This window comes from Staurois parvus, unplaced genomic scaffold (assembly GCF_062004578.1).
Source record: "Staurois parvus isolate SC_StPar_1 unplaced genomic scaffold, SC_StPar_1.0 ptg000116l, whole genome shotgun sequence".
In the NCBI taxonomy this organism is placed as follows: Eukaryota; Metazoa; Chordata; class Amphibia; order Anura; family Ranidae; genus Staurois; species Staurois parvus.
The window spans coordinates 1,740,348-1,759,475 of record NW_028317912.1 but is presented as its reverse complement, the minus strand read 5'-3'; the positions used below and the strand labels follow the sequence as shown (position 1 = coordinate 1,759,475).

The 19,128-nt window shown below is 44.5% G+C and overlaps 1 protein-coding gene across 1 annotated transcript in view; it reads left to right on the top strand.

The window, feature by feature from the left end:
* The first annotated feature begins 10,301 nt into the window (after positions 1–10,301).
* Positions 10,302–19,128, top strand: part of PCCB (propionyl-CoA carboxylase subunit beta) — a 29,390-nt gene continuing 20,563 nt past the window's right edge. The window contains exons 1-2 of the mRNA XM_089671951.1: positions 10,302–10,500; positions 15,677–15,796. Of these exons, the coding sequence (XP_089528077.1) occupies positions 10,330–10,500; positions 15,677–15,796 (291 nt within the window). The 5' untranslated portion in view covers positions 10,302–10,329. The remainder of the gene's footprint in view (positions 10,501–15,676; positions 15,797–19,128) is intronic.

Sequence of the window (19,128 nt, the reverse complement as noted above, 5' to 3'; positions counted from 1 at the left end):
CACTGCCCTACATACTACTGACCTCTGTACACTGCCCTACATACTACTGACCTCTGGACACTGCCCTACATACTACTGACCTCTGTACACTGCCCTACATACTACTGACCTCTGTACACTGCCCTACATACTACTGACCTTTGTATGCTGTCCTACATCCTACTGATCTCTGTACATTGCCCCTCCTACTACTGACCTCTGTACACTGCTCTACATACTACTGACCTCTGTACACTGCTCTACATACTACTGACCTCTCTGTACACTGCCCAACATACTACTGACCTCTGTACACTGCTCTACATACTACTGACCTCTGTACACTGCCCTACATACTACTGACCTCTGTACACTGCTCTACATACTACTGACCTCTGTACACTGTCCTACATCCTACTTAACTCTGTACACTGCCCTACATTCTACTGACCTCTGTACAGTGTCCTACATCCTACTGACCTCTGTACACTACCCTACATACTACTGACCTCTGTACACTGTCCTACATCCTACTGACCTCTGTACACTACCCTACATACTACTGACCTCTGTACTGTCCTACATCCTTCTGACCTCTGTACACTGTCCTACATCCTACTGACCTCTGTACACTGCTCTACATACTACTGACCTCTGTACACTGCCCTATATCTTACTGACCTCTGTACACTGTCCTACATCCTACTGACCTCTGTACACTGCTCTACATACTACTGACCTCTGTACACTGCCCTATATCTTACTGACCTCTGTACACTGTCCTACATCCTACTGACCTCTGTACACTGCTCTACATACTACTGACCTCTGTACACTGCCCTACATCTTACTGACCTCTGTACACTGTTCTACATACTACAGACCCCTGTACACTGCTCTACATACTACTGACCTCTGTACACTGCTCTTAATACTACAGACCCCTGTACACTGCTCTACATACTACTGACCTCTGTACACTGTCCTACATCCTACTTACCTCTGTACACTGCTCTAAATCCTAATGACCTCTACACTGAACTACTTACTACTCACCCATGTACATTGCCCTTCATACTACTGACCTCTGTGCACCATCCTACATCCTACTGACCTTTGTACACTTTCCTACATCCTACTTACCTCTGCCCTACATACTACTGACACTGTCCTTTAACCACTTACCGACTGCCCACAGTACTCATACTGCGGACTGGCGGCAGCTACAGGCAGAGAGACATACTGGTATGTCACTGGCTGTACTAACACAGGGGGCTAGGGCTTACCCCCCGCGACTGCTGTGTCTACTAGACACAGCGGAGAGCGGATCCCGGTAATCAGGATTTGGTAATCATTTGATTGCTATGCAATCACATAATCGCAAATGTAAGCAAAGCTGTTATGAATCAGTCTGATTCTTAACAGCTTTGCTAATGTTCCTTGTGAGCTGTGATAGGCCCAACGCTCTCACATGGTACATGGGCTAATCACAGCACCCTGTAGAATCTGATTAGCTGTAGCCAATCAAAGATCACTAGTATTTTGAACTGCCATGAACTTAACCCATTCTTGACAGTTCAAAGCAAGCATGGTCCCGTGTCAGAATGTAAACAGTGATTGCACCATACATGTGAGGTATCACCGCGAATGTCAGAACGAGGGCAGTAATTCAAGTACTAGACCTCCTGTGTAAATCTAAAGTGGTAACCTGCAAAGCATTGCTTATGGATAATAAAAATTTACGTAATTTGTCACCGTTGCACAGCATGTGCAATTTTAAAGCATGTAATGTTTAGTATCTCTTTACTCAGCATACCATCATCTTCTATACCTTATCAAAAAATTGGGCAATGGATTGTGTTTTTGTGCATTAAAATTAAAAAAAAGTGTATTTTTTCAAAGAATTTGCATTTGAAAAACCGCTGCACAAATACTGTGTGACATAAAAAATTGCAACACCTGCCATTTTATTCTTTAGGGCCTCTGGGTTAAAAAAAATATAGAATGTTTGAGGGTTCAAAGTAATTTGCAAAAAAAGTTTATTTCATGTAAACAAAAAGTGTGAGAAAAGGCTTGGTCATGGTTAGAAGAGTGGTTGATGTGTGGCACAAGCTTCTAATGTTAGCCCTGAAATGCCAGGATAGTAGAAGCACCCCCCTCCCCCCCAAATTACCCCTTTTTGGAAAGTAGACACTCCAAGGTATTTGCTACTGTGATAGGTAGTGAGGAAGTGACATGAGAAAATATGCCCTTTGAAAGCTTGAAGATGGTCATTGTATTTTGGGGGCCTGTATGTGGCTAAGCTGCCAATACATGTCACATGTGGTATCCCCATACTTGGGAGAAGTAGCAGAATGTGTTTTGGGGTGTTATTCCACATATACCCATATAATGTGTGAGCAATTTTGTGTTAAAAAAACCTGTCATTTTCAAAACATTTGTGGCAAAAAATAAAATCTTCCATGAAGATTTCCAAAAAGGACATACATTTTGTTTGGGGACAGCAGTGCATGACCACGGAATTGCCAGTTGAAATAGAGCAATGCTGAAGAGCAAAAAATGTCCTAGTCAGGAAGGGGGGAAAACCTTCAGGGGCTGAAGTGATTAAACTATAAAGAAAAGCTTGTGAGAGTTTTCCTCTCTTTCTCAGGTCTGAAGCAATGCCTGAGGAAGAAAGGAAAACTCTTGAAAGCTTGTCTTTTAATTGTTCGGTTAGTGCTATGAAAAGGTATTATTGCATACCGCATTACTCTCGTATTTTGTAATCTTATTTATATATACACCGTGTTCCAAATTATTAAGCAAATTATATTTTTCTCATTTACCTAAATAATTGATGTAAATAACAGTCAGCATAATTCTCATGTTATCAACTATTAAGAGTACAATTCAAATTTTATTGAACAAACCTCCTAATGATAACAGGATTTTTGTTAAACATACAAAACTTACAATGCACTGTTCCAAATTATTACACACAGTAAGTTCAAATCACTTTATAGGTTGTAAAGAACTGAAAATTGTCATTTGTTGTGTTTGCAGCATATTTACTGAAATCAAAAGCTATTTCAATCAAACTTTTAACAACATTTTAACTTTTTAAACATTTTAACAGGTCACGTTACATTGTAACATAGAACCCCTTATTTGATAGCAGCTTCACAAGTCTTGCATCCATTGAACTTGGGAGTTTTTGGACAGTTTCTGCTTGAATTTGTTTGTAAGATGTCAGAATAGCCTCCCAGAGCTGCTGTTTGGATGTAAACTGCCTCCCACCCTCATAGATCTTTTGCTTGAGGATGCTCCAAAGGTTCTCAATAGGATTGAGGTCAGGGGAAGATGGAGGCCACACCATGACTTTCTCTCCTTTTATGCCCATAGCAGCCATTGATGCAGAGGTATTCTTTGCAGCATGAGATGGTGCATTGTCATGCATGAAGATGATTTTATTACGGAAAGCATAGTTCTTCCTTCTGTACCAGGGAAGAAAGAGGTCCGTCATAAACTCCACATACTTTGCAGAGGTCATCTTTACACCTTCGGGGGCCCTAAAGGGACCGACCAGCTCTGTTCCCATGATTCCGGCCCAAAACATGACTCCACCACCGCCTTGCAAGACTTTGGAGGACTCTACACCTTGATGTCATGGGACTCCAGAGGCACCAGCAGCTTCAAATATCTGTTTGCTGCTATGTAATGGTATTTTAGCAGCTGCTCTCTTGATCCAATGCATGGATCTGGCAGAAATCTTCCTCAATGTGCCATTATCTGCACAAACCCGTCTGTGCTCTGAATCAGCCACAAATCTCTTGATAGTGCGATGATCATGCTTACGTTTTCGTAAAATATCTAATGTTTTCATACCTCATCCAAGGCATTGAACTATTTCACTCTTTTCGGCAGCAGAGAGATCCTTTTTCTTCCCCATATTGCTTGAAAATGGTGCTGTGCTTAATAATGTGGAACACCGTTCTTTAGTAGTTTTTCCTTAAATTGGGCTCACCTGCCAATCTAATTATCACAGGTGTCCGAGATTGTTTTCAGTGATCAAAAGAGCCCTGACACACAATGCCATCCATGAGTTACACTGAAAAACAAAATATTTAATCTTTGTGACACTTAAATAGAATTTGCATAATAATTTGGAACAGGGTGTATTTATTTAATTTTTTCAGTGGTCTGATTTAGTGGTGAAAAATGATTAATCCCCCCACCCCAGTTTTGAATGTGGTATCTTATGTGCCCCCCATATATTGTTCCTAGAGTCGCCGCTGTACCTTCACTTTCTCAAAAGCTTGGTTGAGAGGAGCAGGAGCTAGATATGTGCACTTTGTTTCATTACGAATCAAAATTTGGATGAAATTTTTTGTTATTCATAGATGCAGAGTTATACGAATCTCCAAATCACAATAATAACGTACTTCAACAAATCCAAAATAAATTATAACAAAACAACAAAATGAATGCATTTAATTTTTTATGTTTGAAGCAGGTAGGAAGGTATCATTGCGTACCGCATTACTCTCGTATTTTGTAATCTTATTTATAAAGTATATACTTATTTTGTTTTTCAGTGGTATGATTTAGTGGTGAAAATTATTATTAGTGCCCCCCTCCCAGTTTTGACTGTGGTATCTTATGTGCGTCCGCTATATATTGTACCTAGAGTCGCCACTGAAGCTCTTTGAGGGCAGCAACTGACATGAATGTACAATATACAGTATATGTTAGGTGTTGCGAAAATTGTTGGTGCTATGTAAGTACCTGTAATAAAAAGAAAAAAAATACACCATTCATTGAGACTGATATATTGCAGAAGTTAAGAATCTTCACTCAATAAATGTCTTAGGTCTAGTCATGTAAAATGCAAATTCCTGTTTATTTAATCTGTACGTTATTGGATATTCAAAGTGAACACAACTACAATTTATTGAGTGATGATCCTCAACATCACCCTAACATTTTGTATCCCAAATCCTTGATGTTTAATTTATAATTACTTCCTTCTAGAAGTAATTATTTTTTGACCACTGATTATTTTTCTACCCTGTTACTGCAGTGAAGCATCTACCAGTTGTCTCCACTTGCATTATTTAACAATGTATGCAACAAGGAATGTAGTTCAGCATGACTAAGAGAACACTGGAAGCCCTAGAGCAGCCCTAAATGAAAGGAAATACTTGATACAACAGGTGGAAGGCTGTAGAAACCTTTTTGTTTGTTTAATAATTGATATTGTCCTGTAATATTTATTAGCATAGCAAGTAATCCCAAATTCAAGGTTATATACTTCACACAAAAGGTGCATATTCCATAACTGGATGTTGTGGAATTAAAATTGAGTCAAATTAAAATGCTAATACATTACTGATAAATTTATGTGAATGGGACATTAAAAAGAAGTATGGCCAAAGCTTACTTTGGCACTCCTGTGACCTAAAATCACTTTACAGCAGGCTAAAGGGGGCCATTCTACACTGCCCCAAGAGGGGATGTGCTACATATGTTTGTTAAGTTCCCAGTATGCCATTGTTCGATTGGAGAAGAAACTTGTAAGAACAATATCATCTGGTCAGCACAATGGAGAGCTCACTCAGACGTCACTGCCCTTCACTACTGAGCGTTCAAAATCCTGCTAGACCCTATCTTTGGAATGGGCTGGTGTGCTTTTCCAGTAAGCAGTGGTAAGGCACAGTAATGTCACCCATGCCTCCTAGAAGCCGAGCCTGAAGTATTTTTTATCTTTTTCTTTTAAATATTTTTAAATCTTTTGTTGCTGCTAATTTGTTTGGGCATTGGATGGCTAGCAGGTCTGCTTTAAATATTTCCAAGGACTACTCTTCAGATCTTTTAGGGACATGACTATAGAGAGTGGTTACATTAATGAGGGTCTTCTGTTTTTTTCCCTTTTCCTCTTCTAGGCTGCGCAGCTCCTGTACTCCATATCGGAAGTTACCTGTTGGGGGTTAAGTTTTCTGCCCTTTACTCTGTAGTGAGGGATCGTGTATATACTGGCCTTCTTGGTTTACACAATTGATACATCGTTTCAAGCATAGAGGTACATTTTTCTTGTTGATCTGAGCCTACGATGTATTGCCAGATTAATTGTCCCTGTGGGATATTGGTCAATTTATAATACGATCTCTCCTACTTTGCATTACATCATCAATCTGGCCGGTTTTGGAATATCACACTGACGTTATAGATCGTCAACTGGCATTTCTGAAATATATTTTAACCGCTGAGTATTTGGGAGTCTCGTGGGGGTTCTCTACCCGCTTATCGTTTGGGCGATGCGCCCCCACACACAACTGAAGGTTCCACCCTTCCATGTTGGCCTGGGGGGGTTCTGTTTGTGGTTGCGCTGGGGAGTCCTTTGCCACACTATGCACACTGGTTAACTATGTAAGTGTTTATAAGTGCTACCTATGTTGTAACTTTTGTTTGAATTTATATACATGTATATTGCTCAAGTCTATCTATCATCTTCCGATGCGTTGCTAGCCCCTGAAGAAGCGACTCCAGTCGCGAAACATGTTGGGCGTCTGTCACACAGCTTGAATACTCCCCACCTTCTAAAAGAAGTCTACTGTTTGTACTATTGTAACTCAACTTCTTTTTGGAATCAGTCCTTTATGGTTGGTTGGTTGTGGGGAATCAGCTGTGTTTCAAGTGTGCACTGTGATTTTTTAAAAATGACATACAAGAAATGTTTTAAAGTGATATGTTTATAAAGCAAAATTGGTTTTATTTTTTGTGTACCAAGCTTTGTGCCTAGAAAGTCCATTAGAAATGTTTGTTTTCATTATCTATTAATAGAGACATGGCACTATGGTATGGGTTGGGGTATGACCTTCTACCACCCGATGGTCCCCCCATTTTTCTCTTTCGATTTATATTTGTTTCTTTTTCAGTCTTTTTTTGTTTATAGCGCAAAAAAAAAAAAAAATGCACAGGTGATCAAATACCATAGAAAGAAAGCTCTATTTATGGGAAAAAATGACATTAAATGCATTTATGTACAGCTTTTTGTGACCGTGCAATTGTCATTTAAAGTAACGCAGCGCCGTATTGCAAGAAATGGCCTGGTCAGGAAGGAGGGGTAAATCTTCTGGAGGGCAAGTATTAAAAAAAAAATTTGTAAAAAATGCATCAATTAAAAAAAACACTCCCATCACCCCTGCACACACCCCAAATAAAAAGCGCAATGTAGGGCAACCATGTGTATGTAAACCTCAATTGCACTATACATGTAAGGTATCGTCACAAACGCTGAAAGCAGTAATTATATGGCCATAGTTCACGCCTAAACTGGTAGCCTGTAAAGTGACCTGTATTAGATAGATTTTTAGTGCCACTCTAAGAGCCGAGATCCCTGCTCCAATGGTCCACAACTTGTGTGGGTGCTGGGTCCAAAAAACTCATTATAAAGTATTGGGTGTGAACAATGTACAGATAGCGCAGACAGCCTGAACTTAGGCGTGAAGAGCGACCTTAGCCATGGACCCCCCCCCCGAGCCAAGCCCACTGATGTGTTTCACCCAGCCAGGGCTGTGGATAAGGGGGCTCCACCATCCCTCTTGTATGGGGCTCAGGCCAGCAGGGGGGCCCAGACAGCTGGGTGAATTGAATGTGGGCAGGGAGGGTGATCAGAATGGCGGTGGGGGAATTACTGGAAATGATGCTCTGTATGGCTTTTCCTGCAACAGCTGAATTCTTCTCCTCTCCCTCCCATCTGCTGCAGGGATAGCCATACAGGGAATTGGTTCCAGTAAATAACCCCCCCCCCCTTAGCTGAAATCATCACCTGTTGCCCAGGCCCCCCTGTGTGCCCCCACCCTTGAAGTGCTGCTGGCTTTCCTCCTCTGCTTCCAACTGGCAGTTGCAAGCACACAAATGGATCCTTCAGGTTGGAGAGTGGGAGAAGGGTCTGGTACATATGTTAAATTTACAAACCCCTTTCTTTCCTGAATGAACACAGTAAGTGATTGGTATCGATCAGTTCGGCTGTATGGGGCCCCGTGGTTTCCAACAGCAGCCCTGCACCCCGACCTCGGGGCTTGGTCATAGGGGTGAAGCTTAGTATCTCTATGACTAAGCCCTGTGGGGCCAAATGTGTTAGAGGAGCGGCCTGGGAGGGGCCATGGCTGAGACCATTCTTCACTCCTATCTAGGAGGTTGTCAATACACCTCACATGTGCCCCCGGAGCTGCCTGCAGGCGTTCCACTATGACAGAGAGGACAATAGGACTCCAGCTATTTACAGGCAACTATAGCTTCCTCAGAGGGCCCCTTCAAACGAGATGAAACCCCTGTGGATTGGTGTCTGTTGTGCAGTGGTGGTGCTTTGAGTTATTACAATACAAGGCATTGTTTACTTTTTTTTTTTAACTTTATTTGGCAGAAACATTGTGCCAGAAGGCACGTTCTCATGTGGTGTGATTATCACAGCCCATTCATGGAATGTAGAAAAGGTAGTGCACGCATATTAGGGCCAGTTCACGTGATCCAGGCACAGTGCAATTTCAGCCCATTCATTTGAATGGGCTGAAATCGCACCAGACTGCACCGAACGCCGTGCACACACTACTGTAGAAAAACGCACAGCAACTAGATTGCATGATACTACTGTACTATCAGGATCGGACTGACAACTCATGGGGCCCCCAGGCAATAGGGGTTCATGGGGCCCATGTGTCCTTGCCCACACTCAAAGCACACCTGTAAAAGTCTATAAAAAGGTACCAGGGGCATCTCATGGGGCCCCCTACTGACCTTGGGCAGTGCCCAAATGGTCAGTCTTCCCCTGTGTACTATGCGATCTGGTGCAGGCAAACGCACTGCATTTGGGTGTTGTCCAGGGTCTGTTCACACTAGAATGTGGTACGGGAAACCCATGTTCCTGTGAGGTATTCCGCACCGCATTCATATCGCACTGCCCATGTGATGTGCAGCGGGTGTCAGTACAATGTTAACGACACCCCAAACACAGGACGCAATAGCAGTGAGCTTGCCCGCACTGGTTCGTATAGTACAAAAGTACCATGCTATACAGCTGCAGTGAGTTTCAATAAGTAGCATATGCATTACTTTTGGTGCGGGTGGTTTCAGCCCATTCAAAATGAATGGCCTAAAATAGCACTGCACAGAACTGCATGTGAGTCACACAGACACCATACAGCACTCCTGTGCGGTTCCAATGCAGTTCCTAATGTGAATAGGCACTAATTGCAAGTTCACAATTTTGCACATTTGCGCAGGCACAGCAGCCTGTTCATCTTTTGCACCATGGCATTGCCCTGTGGTTCCTGCACCCACGCTGAAGTTTTAGATGCATAGGGGTGCCATTTAGAATGACTGAGCAGTGTGTTTTGGCTGCAAGTGGTTGTGGGTGCGGGAAGAGCAGAAATTCTCAGACCTGCAATAGTGTGAAACCAGCCTGACACCCTCTGCAGACGGTAAGCGTAGTGCATTTTGAACATGGTGCAGGAAACGCATTCTGGTGTGAACTGGCCCTTAATTTTTCAAAAAGCTCTGCTGCAAACTGCATGGTACCATGCGATTTGGTGCCCACAAATGCACTGCATTTGCAATCAGCGTCTGGGATGCTATTAAAAATATATCCGTATCTGCATGCAGATCACAAAAGCAGCGCATTCGCCTTCCTGCAGATCGCAAAAGCAGCACGTTCTCCTTCCTGCAGATCGCAAAAGCAGCGCGTTCTCCTTCCTGCAGATCGCAAAAGCGGCGCGTTCTCCTTCCTGCAGATCGCAAAAGCGGCGCGTTCTCCTTCCTGCAGATCGCAGAAGCGGCGCGTTCGCCTTCCTGCAGATCGCAAAAGCGGCGCGTTCGCCTTCCTGCAGATCGCAAAAGCGGCGCGTTCGCCTTCCTGCAGATCGCAAAAGCGGCGCGTTCGCCTTCCTGCAGCACGTTTTGGTGGGAAGCAGCCCTCCAATCTACGACCAGCAGTACACAGAGATAAGATGTGGGGCACACTGCAAACAATTGTTTTCTATGGGCCATTGCCTACTGTCTGTGTTAAGCTATCCAGATCCATAGAACATTGTGAAAGAGCCCTCCAGCTCCCTTCCACATGACACCTTCCTGAAGGGTGACTTCACACCTCCAACTCTCCCGGTCACTGATTGGCCCGCTGTTACACACGTGTGAGTGGTTCTCTACCTGCTTGTTCTCAGCACGGCGCTGTGATTCGCCCGCTTTTTCACCGTTGCTTCCCCATTGGTGAATCATTATCTGCTTTTCTATTGGACTAACAAGGTCCTATGTTTGTTCTGGTTGGCAGCTGTGTTCTGCTGGCGTGCTGATTGGCCTGAGAAGGGAGGAGTTGTCATGGCTGCCATCCGTGGTGTGTCCCGGCTCCTGGCCGGGCTCCGGGTACACCGGACACCGGGCCGTCTCTATTCCGTCACTCACCTGTCTGTGCCGGAGAGGATAGAGAAGAAGAAAAGCGAGGCCCTCCTGGGCGGCGGGGAGGCGAGGATTGAGGCCCAGCACAAGAGGGTGAGGAGGGCAGAGGACACAGGACAACCCGGGACAGGGGCGGGCTGATATCCACTACTAAAGAATGGAATGGTCTGCATACACTGCCTGCGGGGGAACCTGGCAATACAAGTTTTATTTTTCAATTGTGTGCACGTGTATGTGTGTGTATATATATATATATATATATATATATATATATACACACACACACACGGGCAAACATTTTTCTATTTTGGATAGTGCAGGAACACCCATCTGTTTGGTTGATTTAGCTGTCTGTGTCCCCTTTTAAAGAGATTTCCCTTCACTTCCTGACCTGGAGACACAACAGGAAGTGAGAGGTAATCCATACAATGTCAGTGGCCTGGAATATATGTCCCCATTGGAAGATTTCCTTCACCTCATGTTCTGGTGACAAACCAGAGGGCCCGCTCACATCCGTGTGCTTAAAGGATAAGTTCACCTTCAGGAACATGTTACCTTTTCCACCCGGTTTTAGGCTGGAGCAGGTTCTCGCTCCTGCAGCCACTCGGCGATCCCCTGACAGCAGTATGGGGAGAAGTTCCCCCTAATTAGCTGTTAGTTTTATAAACGCGCAAGGCTCCACACACACAGCTGCGTCATTCATTCACACAGTTCAGTGAATGCACCACAAGTACTGATGGCTTGTAATTCTCAAAGATCTTCCACGGCACTGCGTCCAGATGCGTTTCTGCATGTGCGTTTTGACGCGTTCTGGTGCCTTTTATGCATTCCAGTTCATTTTTCCCCCCTCTCTTTTTCTTCAATTAAAATAGGGACACATATGTTCCAGTGCGTTTTTGATGCGTTCAAGTACAGTTCTGTGCAGGAAATATGCAGCCTGTTCTACTTTTTTTTTTTTTTCTGCATCCAGAGAGCATTGGAAGTGCAAGCACTGATGTGAACTATGACATTGACAACCATATAACCTACTTTCTGTGCGTTTTTTGAATGCAGAAAAAAAGCAACTGAAACGCATGTAGTGTGAACTGGCCCTGAGGCAGTGTGAAGCTGCCTGCCTGTATGATATATGAGGTATGAGCAGACAGATTACATTGACAGTCTGCAGGAGTCCTGCATGACACCAGTGATCTGATGATCACGGGTGCAATGCTTTCCAGGTTTCAAAAACAAAAATCACAAATGCACTTTTTTTGACATTTGACATTTTTTTTCAACAATTTTTTATTTTTTCTAAAAAGTGAACTTATCTTTAACAAGGCACATAATGTGTTTTACATGTATCACTGCTCACCTGGGAAAAATGTATTACTAGCACGCATATATGTGGCCCTGTTACAACATCAGGAGCCGGCAGGGATCCGCACGCTCCCAATACATGCTTGTGATCAGGAGCCGGCAGGGATCGGCACGCTCCCGGTACATGCTTGTGATCAGGAGCCGGCAGGGATCGGCACGCTCCCGGTACGTGCTTGTGATCAGGAGCCGGCAGGGATCGGCACGCTCCCGGTACGTGCTTGTGATCAGGAGCCGGCAGGGATCGGCACGCTCCCGGTACGTGCTTGTGATCAGGAGCCGGCAGGGATCGGCACGCTCCCGGTACGTGCTTGTGATCAGGAGCCGGCAGGGATCGGCACGCTCCCGGTACGTGCTTGTGATCAGGAGCCGGCAGGGATCGGCACGCTCCCGATACGTGCTTGTGATCAGGAGCCGGCAGGGATCGCCACGCTCCCGGTACGTGCTTGTGATCAGGAGCCGGCAGGGATCGCCACGCTCCCGGTACGTGCTTGTGATCAGGAGCCGGCAGGGATCGCCACGCTCCCGGTACGTGCTTGTGATCAGGAGCCGGAAGGGATCGCCACGCTCCCGGTACATGCTTGTGATCAGGAGCCGGCAGGGATCGCCACGCTCCCGGTACATGCTTGTGATCAGGAGCCGGCAGGGATCGCCACGCTCCCGGTACATGCTTGTGATCAGGAGCCGGCAGGGATCGCCACGCTCCCGGTACATGCTTGTGATCAGGAGCCGGCAGGGATCGCCACGCTCCCGGTACATGCTTGTGATCAGGAGCCGGCAGGGATCGCCACGCTCCCGGTACATGCTTGTGATCAGGAGCCGGCAGGGATCGCCACGCTCCCGGTACATGCTTGTGATCAGGAGCCGGCAGGGATCGCCACGCTCCCGGTACATGCTTGTGATCAGGAGCCGGCAGGGATCGCCACGCTCCCGGTACATGCTTGTGATCAGGAGCCGGCAGGGATCGCCACGCTCCCGGTACATGCTTGTGATCAGGAGCCGGCAGGGATCGCCACGCTCCCGGTACATGCTTGTGATCAGGAGCCGGCAGGGATCGCCACGCTCCCGGTACATGCTTGTGATCAGGAGCCGGCAGGGATCGCCACGCTCCCGGTACATGCTTGTGATCAGGAGCCGGCAGGGATCGCCACGCTCCCGGTACATGCTTGTGATCAGGAGCCGACAGGGATCGGCACGCTCCCGGTACATGCTTGTGATCAGGAGCCGGCAGGGATCGGCACGCTCCCGATACATACTTAATCCCATTGAGAACTTGTGGTCAATGCTCAAGAAGCAGGTGAACAAAAAAAACCCCCACAAATTCTGACAAACTCCAAGCATTGTATATAAAGGAAAAATAATTGTTCTAGGTCAAACAATGAATTGCACTACTCTAGCAGCCACTGAAACAACTGTGATACAAACTCCAAGCATTGATTATGCAAGAATGGGCTGACATCAGTCAGGATGTGGCCCAGAAGTTGATTGACAGCATGCCAGGGTGAATTGCAGAGGTCTTGAAAAAGAAGGGTCAACACTTCAGATATTGACTCTTTGCATAACCTAAATGTAATTGTCAATAAAAAGCCTTTGACACCTATGAAATGCTTGAAGTTATATTTCAGTATACCATAGTAACATCTGGTAAAAATCTAATAACAGTGGAGCAGCAGACCTTAGGCCAGGGCTCTACACCAAAAGCATTTCTTCTTCAGTTACATGAAGATGAGTTCAATCCTCTGTCAGGCTGTTATTACTGTTTGTGTATTACTGACCCAATAACAAGCACTCCCCTCATTTATTGCCCTTTTTCTTGACACTACTTGTCTATCCCAAAATGAAAAAGTTGTTTTGGAGTTAGGCAATGGCAGCCTTCATCTGTGGCAGAGATTTCAGATGATTGTGATGAATAGAAAAGTAGTTTGAAAAAAAAAAAAGTAGTTAAAATGTTTATTTTTGTTTTTAGGGTTTTTTTTTTTTTTTTTTTGGAAAGAGTAGGGAATGCTATGTCGTTGTACGCTGGCTGCCAAAATGTGTCCTCACTTCTGTCCTTATGGCACACTGGCACAGAGGGTGTCATGAGAAGGGGAAGCAAAGGGGCAAATACAACCATAATGGCTTAACTTAGTAGACGTAATAGTCTTTTTGTAGAAGAGACTTAAAATGCTGAAAAGAGTTGGCTGGCTGTTGGGTTCAGGCCAGGGCTCTGTGCAGATCACTTGAGCTCCTTCACAACGAATTCATCAAACCATGCCTATATGGATTTGTCTTTGTGCACAGGGCACAGTCATACTGGAACAGAAAATGGCCTTCCTAAAATTGTTCCCACAATGTTTAGAGCAGCATTTCTTACCCCTTTTAACATGGAGGAACCCTTGAAATAGCTTTCAAGCATCAGGGAATCCCTGCTAATAAGTTCTGTACCTATGGCTCACAGGACATTACCAGGATGGTCACTGGGAGGAATGCTTCTTACACTGGTGGCCAGCGGGAAGAATGCACCTTATGTTGGTCATTGGGAAGAATGCTCCTTACTTTGGTGATCAGCGGGAAGAATGTTCCTCGCATTGGTGGTCAGCGGGAAGAATGTTCCTCACTTTGGTGGTCAGCGTGAAGAATGTTCCTCGCATTGGTGGTCAGCGGGAAGAATGTTCCTCGCATTGGTGGTCAGCGGGAAGACTGTTCCTTGCATTGGTGGTCAGCGGGAAGACTGTTCCTTGCATTGGTGGTCAGCGGGAAGACTGTTCCTCGCATTGGTGGTCAGCGGGAAGACTGTTCCTTGCATTGGTGGTCAGCGGGAAGACTGTTCCTTGCATTGGTGGTCAGCGGGAAGACTGTTCCTTGCATTGGTGGTCAGCGGGAAGACTGTTCCTTGCATTGGTGGTCAGCGGGAAGACTGTTCCTTGCATTGGTGGTCAGCGGGAAGACTGTTCCTTGCATTGGTGGCCAGCGGGAAGAATGTTCCTTGCATTGGTGGCAAGCGGGAAGAATGTTCCTTGCATTGGTGATCAGCGGGAAGAATGCGCCTTGCATTGGTGGCCAGCGGGAAGAATGCGCCTTGCATTGGTGGCCAGCGGGAAGACTGTTCCTTGCATTGGTGGTCAGCGGGAAGACTGTTCCTTGCATTGGTGGTCAGCGGGAAGACTGTTCCTTGCATTGGTGGCCAGCGGGAAGAATGTTCCTTGCATTGGTGGCAAGCGGGAAGAATGCGCCTTGCATTGGTGGCCAGCGGGAAGAATGCGCCTTGCATTGGTGGCCAGCGGGAAGAATGCGCCTTGCATTGGTGGCCAGCGGGAAGAATGCGCCTTGCATTGGTGGCCAGCGGGAAGAATGCGCCTTGCATTGGTGGCCAGCGGGAAGAATGCTCCTTGCATTGGTGGCCAGCGGGAAGAATGCTTCTCTTACAGATAGCAATCTTTGCCTCTCAGATAAGTAACCACTGACGCCAATAATCTTCTTAGCTGATTGCTCAGTGAACCCCTAGAAACCTTTTGGAGGAATCATGGTTGAAAGGGGCTGATTTACACAATCGTCTAAAATGTTTTTGTATGCTACAGCATGAACAATACCCTTTATTCGAAACCCCTGAACTCAGTGATTTGGAGTGTTTACATATGTTTGGCCATATAATCTTTTTAGTGGTGATATTTGTCATGAATGACGTTTTGCCTAATAGAGAATGTAGTAGACCCTTCGGGGTTTATTTACTAAAGCTGGAGAGTCCAAAATCAGACTCCCTTCTGCATAGAAACCAATCAGCTTCTAACCTCAGCTTGTTCAATGAAGCTTTGGCAATGAAACCTGGAAGCTGATTGGTTTCTATGCAGAAGGGAGTCTGATTTTGGACTCTCCAGCTTTAGTAAATAAACCCCTTCATGTCTAAAGTAAACTGTTTGCGTTTTGTCCTGTATTCCAGGGAAAGCTGACAGCCCGGGAGAGGATTGGTCTGTTGCTGGATCCTGGCAGTTTCGCAGAGTATGACATGTTTGTGGAACACCGATGTGCCGATTTCGGAATGCAAGAGGACAGAAACAAGGTACATTTTTCTCCTTTCTTTACTATATAATATCTATTCTTATCGGTCAAATACCTTTTTGGTGTTTGGTGCACTTAAGGTGGTTCTGTAAAGGCTCAAGGTTTTTTTACCTTCATGTATTCTGTGCATGAAGGTTAAAAAAAACCTATGTGTGCAGCGGTCTCCCCCAGCCCCCCCAATCCATACCTGAGCCCCCTCTGATCCAGTGACGTTCTTGACAGCCTCTGCCGTCTGGGGACTCTTCCTTCACATTGGCTGAGACAGCAAGGGGAGTCCTTTGGCTCCTGCTGCTGTCAGAAACAGCTAATGAGGAGAGAGTGGGGGGGGTGGGGGGTCTGAGACGCATATGGACGCATAGAGCTGCAGCTTGTGGATGAGCATGCAGCAGTGCCCCCAGGGCACCTGGCTTTCCCTGGGGGCAGTGCTCAAGGGGGAGGAGCCGCTAGTGGGACCTTAAAAGAAGAGGATCTGGGCTGCCCTGTGCAAAACCATTGCAAAGAACAGGTAAGTATAATATTGAATGTTTGTTGTTTAAAAAATAAATAAATAAATAAAGAAGAAAAAATGAAGCTTTAATGTCACTTTAAGTGTAAGTGAAACTATGCACAAAATGTATGACATTTGTATCATTCTAGTCTGTGTGAGTATAAGTTGAGATCAGCATCTCTGTTTATAATGGCACAGAGCTCGTCATGCATTTACCTGCACCATAAATATACAGTGAAAATAGGCTTCAGGATTTCAGAATGGTGAATTTTCTCAGTCTAGAATTTTTTTGTTCCTCTGTTGGTTTCAAAAATTTGCAATCTGAGTAGTAGAGGGTTTACAAAGATGGAAACAGTTAATTTGATCTTATCCTGTATATATCCAATAATTGCCTCTCAAGGGATTTGTGATTATTTATTATTTTTTTAATCGCTCCCCCCTCCTTATCAAGCTATGATGTCATTGGTTGTTAGGACTCCAGGGGCTAGAAGGTTGTAATGGTGCACAATTGATCCACCTGCTTGCTTGTATGCCATTTTTAGACATTTTGCCAAGGCACCCGTAAAGAAACCTGAAGGCACCCTGGTTGAAAAGTGCTGGTTAACACCAAGAATCGCACAGGAATGCACTGTGTGTTGCTGTACAATTCACGTGCAATTTCATCCTATTCATTTTAATGGGCTGGAATTGCTCTGGACCGCACCAAAAGTAGGGCATGCACATCAACCGGAACATATGGTATTATTGTACAATTTGATTCAAGGCAGGCAAACACATTGCATTTGTGACCTGAGTTTGGGGGTAATTAAGTAAACAAGACACCTGTGTTCTGATGTGAACTGGCCCTCAATTCAATCTTTGTCAGGTCTGTAAAGGTAAAAAACCTTTCAGGCCCACATTAGCAAATGGGGCTGTTTTGTGATTTGTTGCCGATGGGAATCCCCATTTAAAGCAATGGAAAGCTAATGACTCTCAGCTATTTGTGGCCAACAACATGTATTTGCTCATGTGATCACCTGTGCATGATTGGCCCTGGACGTAGACAGTCTGCAGGTAAATGCTGCATGAGTGATTTCATGCAGTTGACTGTAAATGGTTGTGGATGATGTTGACCTCATTTCCTTTGCATTCAGTGGGGATTCTCATCCCCAGCTATTCACAGGGTCTCCCGCGGCTTATCGCAGTTGGCTCCATTTCGCAAACCCAAATGCTAATGAAGTATTGTTTATGATCACTAGATGGGGGAGCTGACAGAAGAATCTGCACACTAATAGTGTAGCCGTGTCAGCAGATTGCCTAGTGCCTTATTCCACTGTCTTTTCTATGCATGTCTCTGCTAAAGCACTGCATCTCTTGTGACAATTTCCAGACAATAATTGAGCTAACCATCATATTAATCTCTTCCGTTTAGAGTGGACGTAGGCTCCTACATGAGAGAGATCCTATATTATCATTTTATTATTTATGATTGGGGATTTATAAGGCAGCCATTGCTAAATAAATGCTTTTCCTTCATTGTGAAATGTCACACCTTTTTATTATAGAACCCATGGCACATATTTTTATGGCACTTGTGTGGCCTCTACACATACCTGGCATTAAATAAAACCTAAATGGGTACACAAACCAACCCTTTTGTTTTCCAACTTATCTGCAGGGACCACTTTGCCAGGTACAGCAATTCCATGTGTTTTTTTTTTATTTAAATGGCAATGTCATGTAAACAATTGAATTCAACCAAAAGGCTTGTAATGCTTATCAATTACATTGCAACCATGCCACTCGCACTCAAAGGTTTCTCAGTTTATCTGGCTGCTGTTACTCGTAGAAAATGCTCATTTTCTGACTGTTTCCAAGTTCAATACTTTTGAAGTCGCTGATCTGCAGCAAGTAAAGTCAAAACTTTTGATTTTGTTGACGTCTTTTAAATCTGTGATTTGGGAAGCATTGCAACCATCAGCATACTAGCAAAGTTACCAGTATCATCATTAGGAAGTCGGTACTGCCAGTCCCCCACCCCCCCTTAAATCGCTCGAATAGGCTTCTTTGACTCCTATGTGTTGTGTACGCTGCTAGAACCAGATTCCAGAGAGCTACTTACACAGTGGAAGGGTCTTCTGATGTCTTTGGTGTGCAACTTCCTCTCTCCGTCTTTGTTTCACTTGTTGCCCATGAGATTCAAACTTGTAAAGCAGGTTGGATTATTATTGGCGGCTATGTGAACCTGCTTCCAGTAGATTTTGGGAATACCATTTCTTGTATTGTATAAAGGTAAGCTAAAGTGGTTCCCAAATAATTAGATTACTGACATTAGAAAATGGGATAAACTAGGACACAACAGTTATTCCTGGGTGATCAACTGAAGCCCTAAGGAATTGGCTTTCCTCTTGCCACTGAAGGGTTCATTTGCCATTTTAACTGCAGAATGTACTTAAGGAAAAATATATCTATTTGAAGAGTTTTAGGAAGCATTAGGATGTTTGTGGGGTTTTTTGGGTTTTTTTTAGCATTTATTTCATTACTTTTGTCTGATAAGCACCCTCAAAGTAAAGCCGCGTATTGCTAATATCCTGAAATCGCTTCATAAAAAATAGTTGGCACTGATCTATAATCTGTTACCACAAAGGATTTGCATGTTCCCTGATTAAAAGAGGGCTGGAATTAAAGAGAGCGAGAGGGAAATTAAGGACAAGCAAACAATTTATTAGTTGTATCCTGACTTGTCCTGACTTGTGTGTTTTTTGTGGTGTTTTTTTTTTTTCTCTCTTACATCTACCAAGCTATGTAATCATTCTCCCAAATTTCTGTTAGTATCGCCCATAAAGCTCATGTATTTACAGCATGTA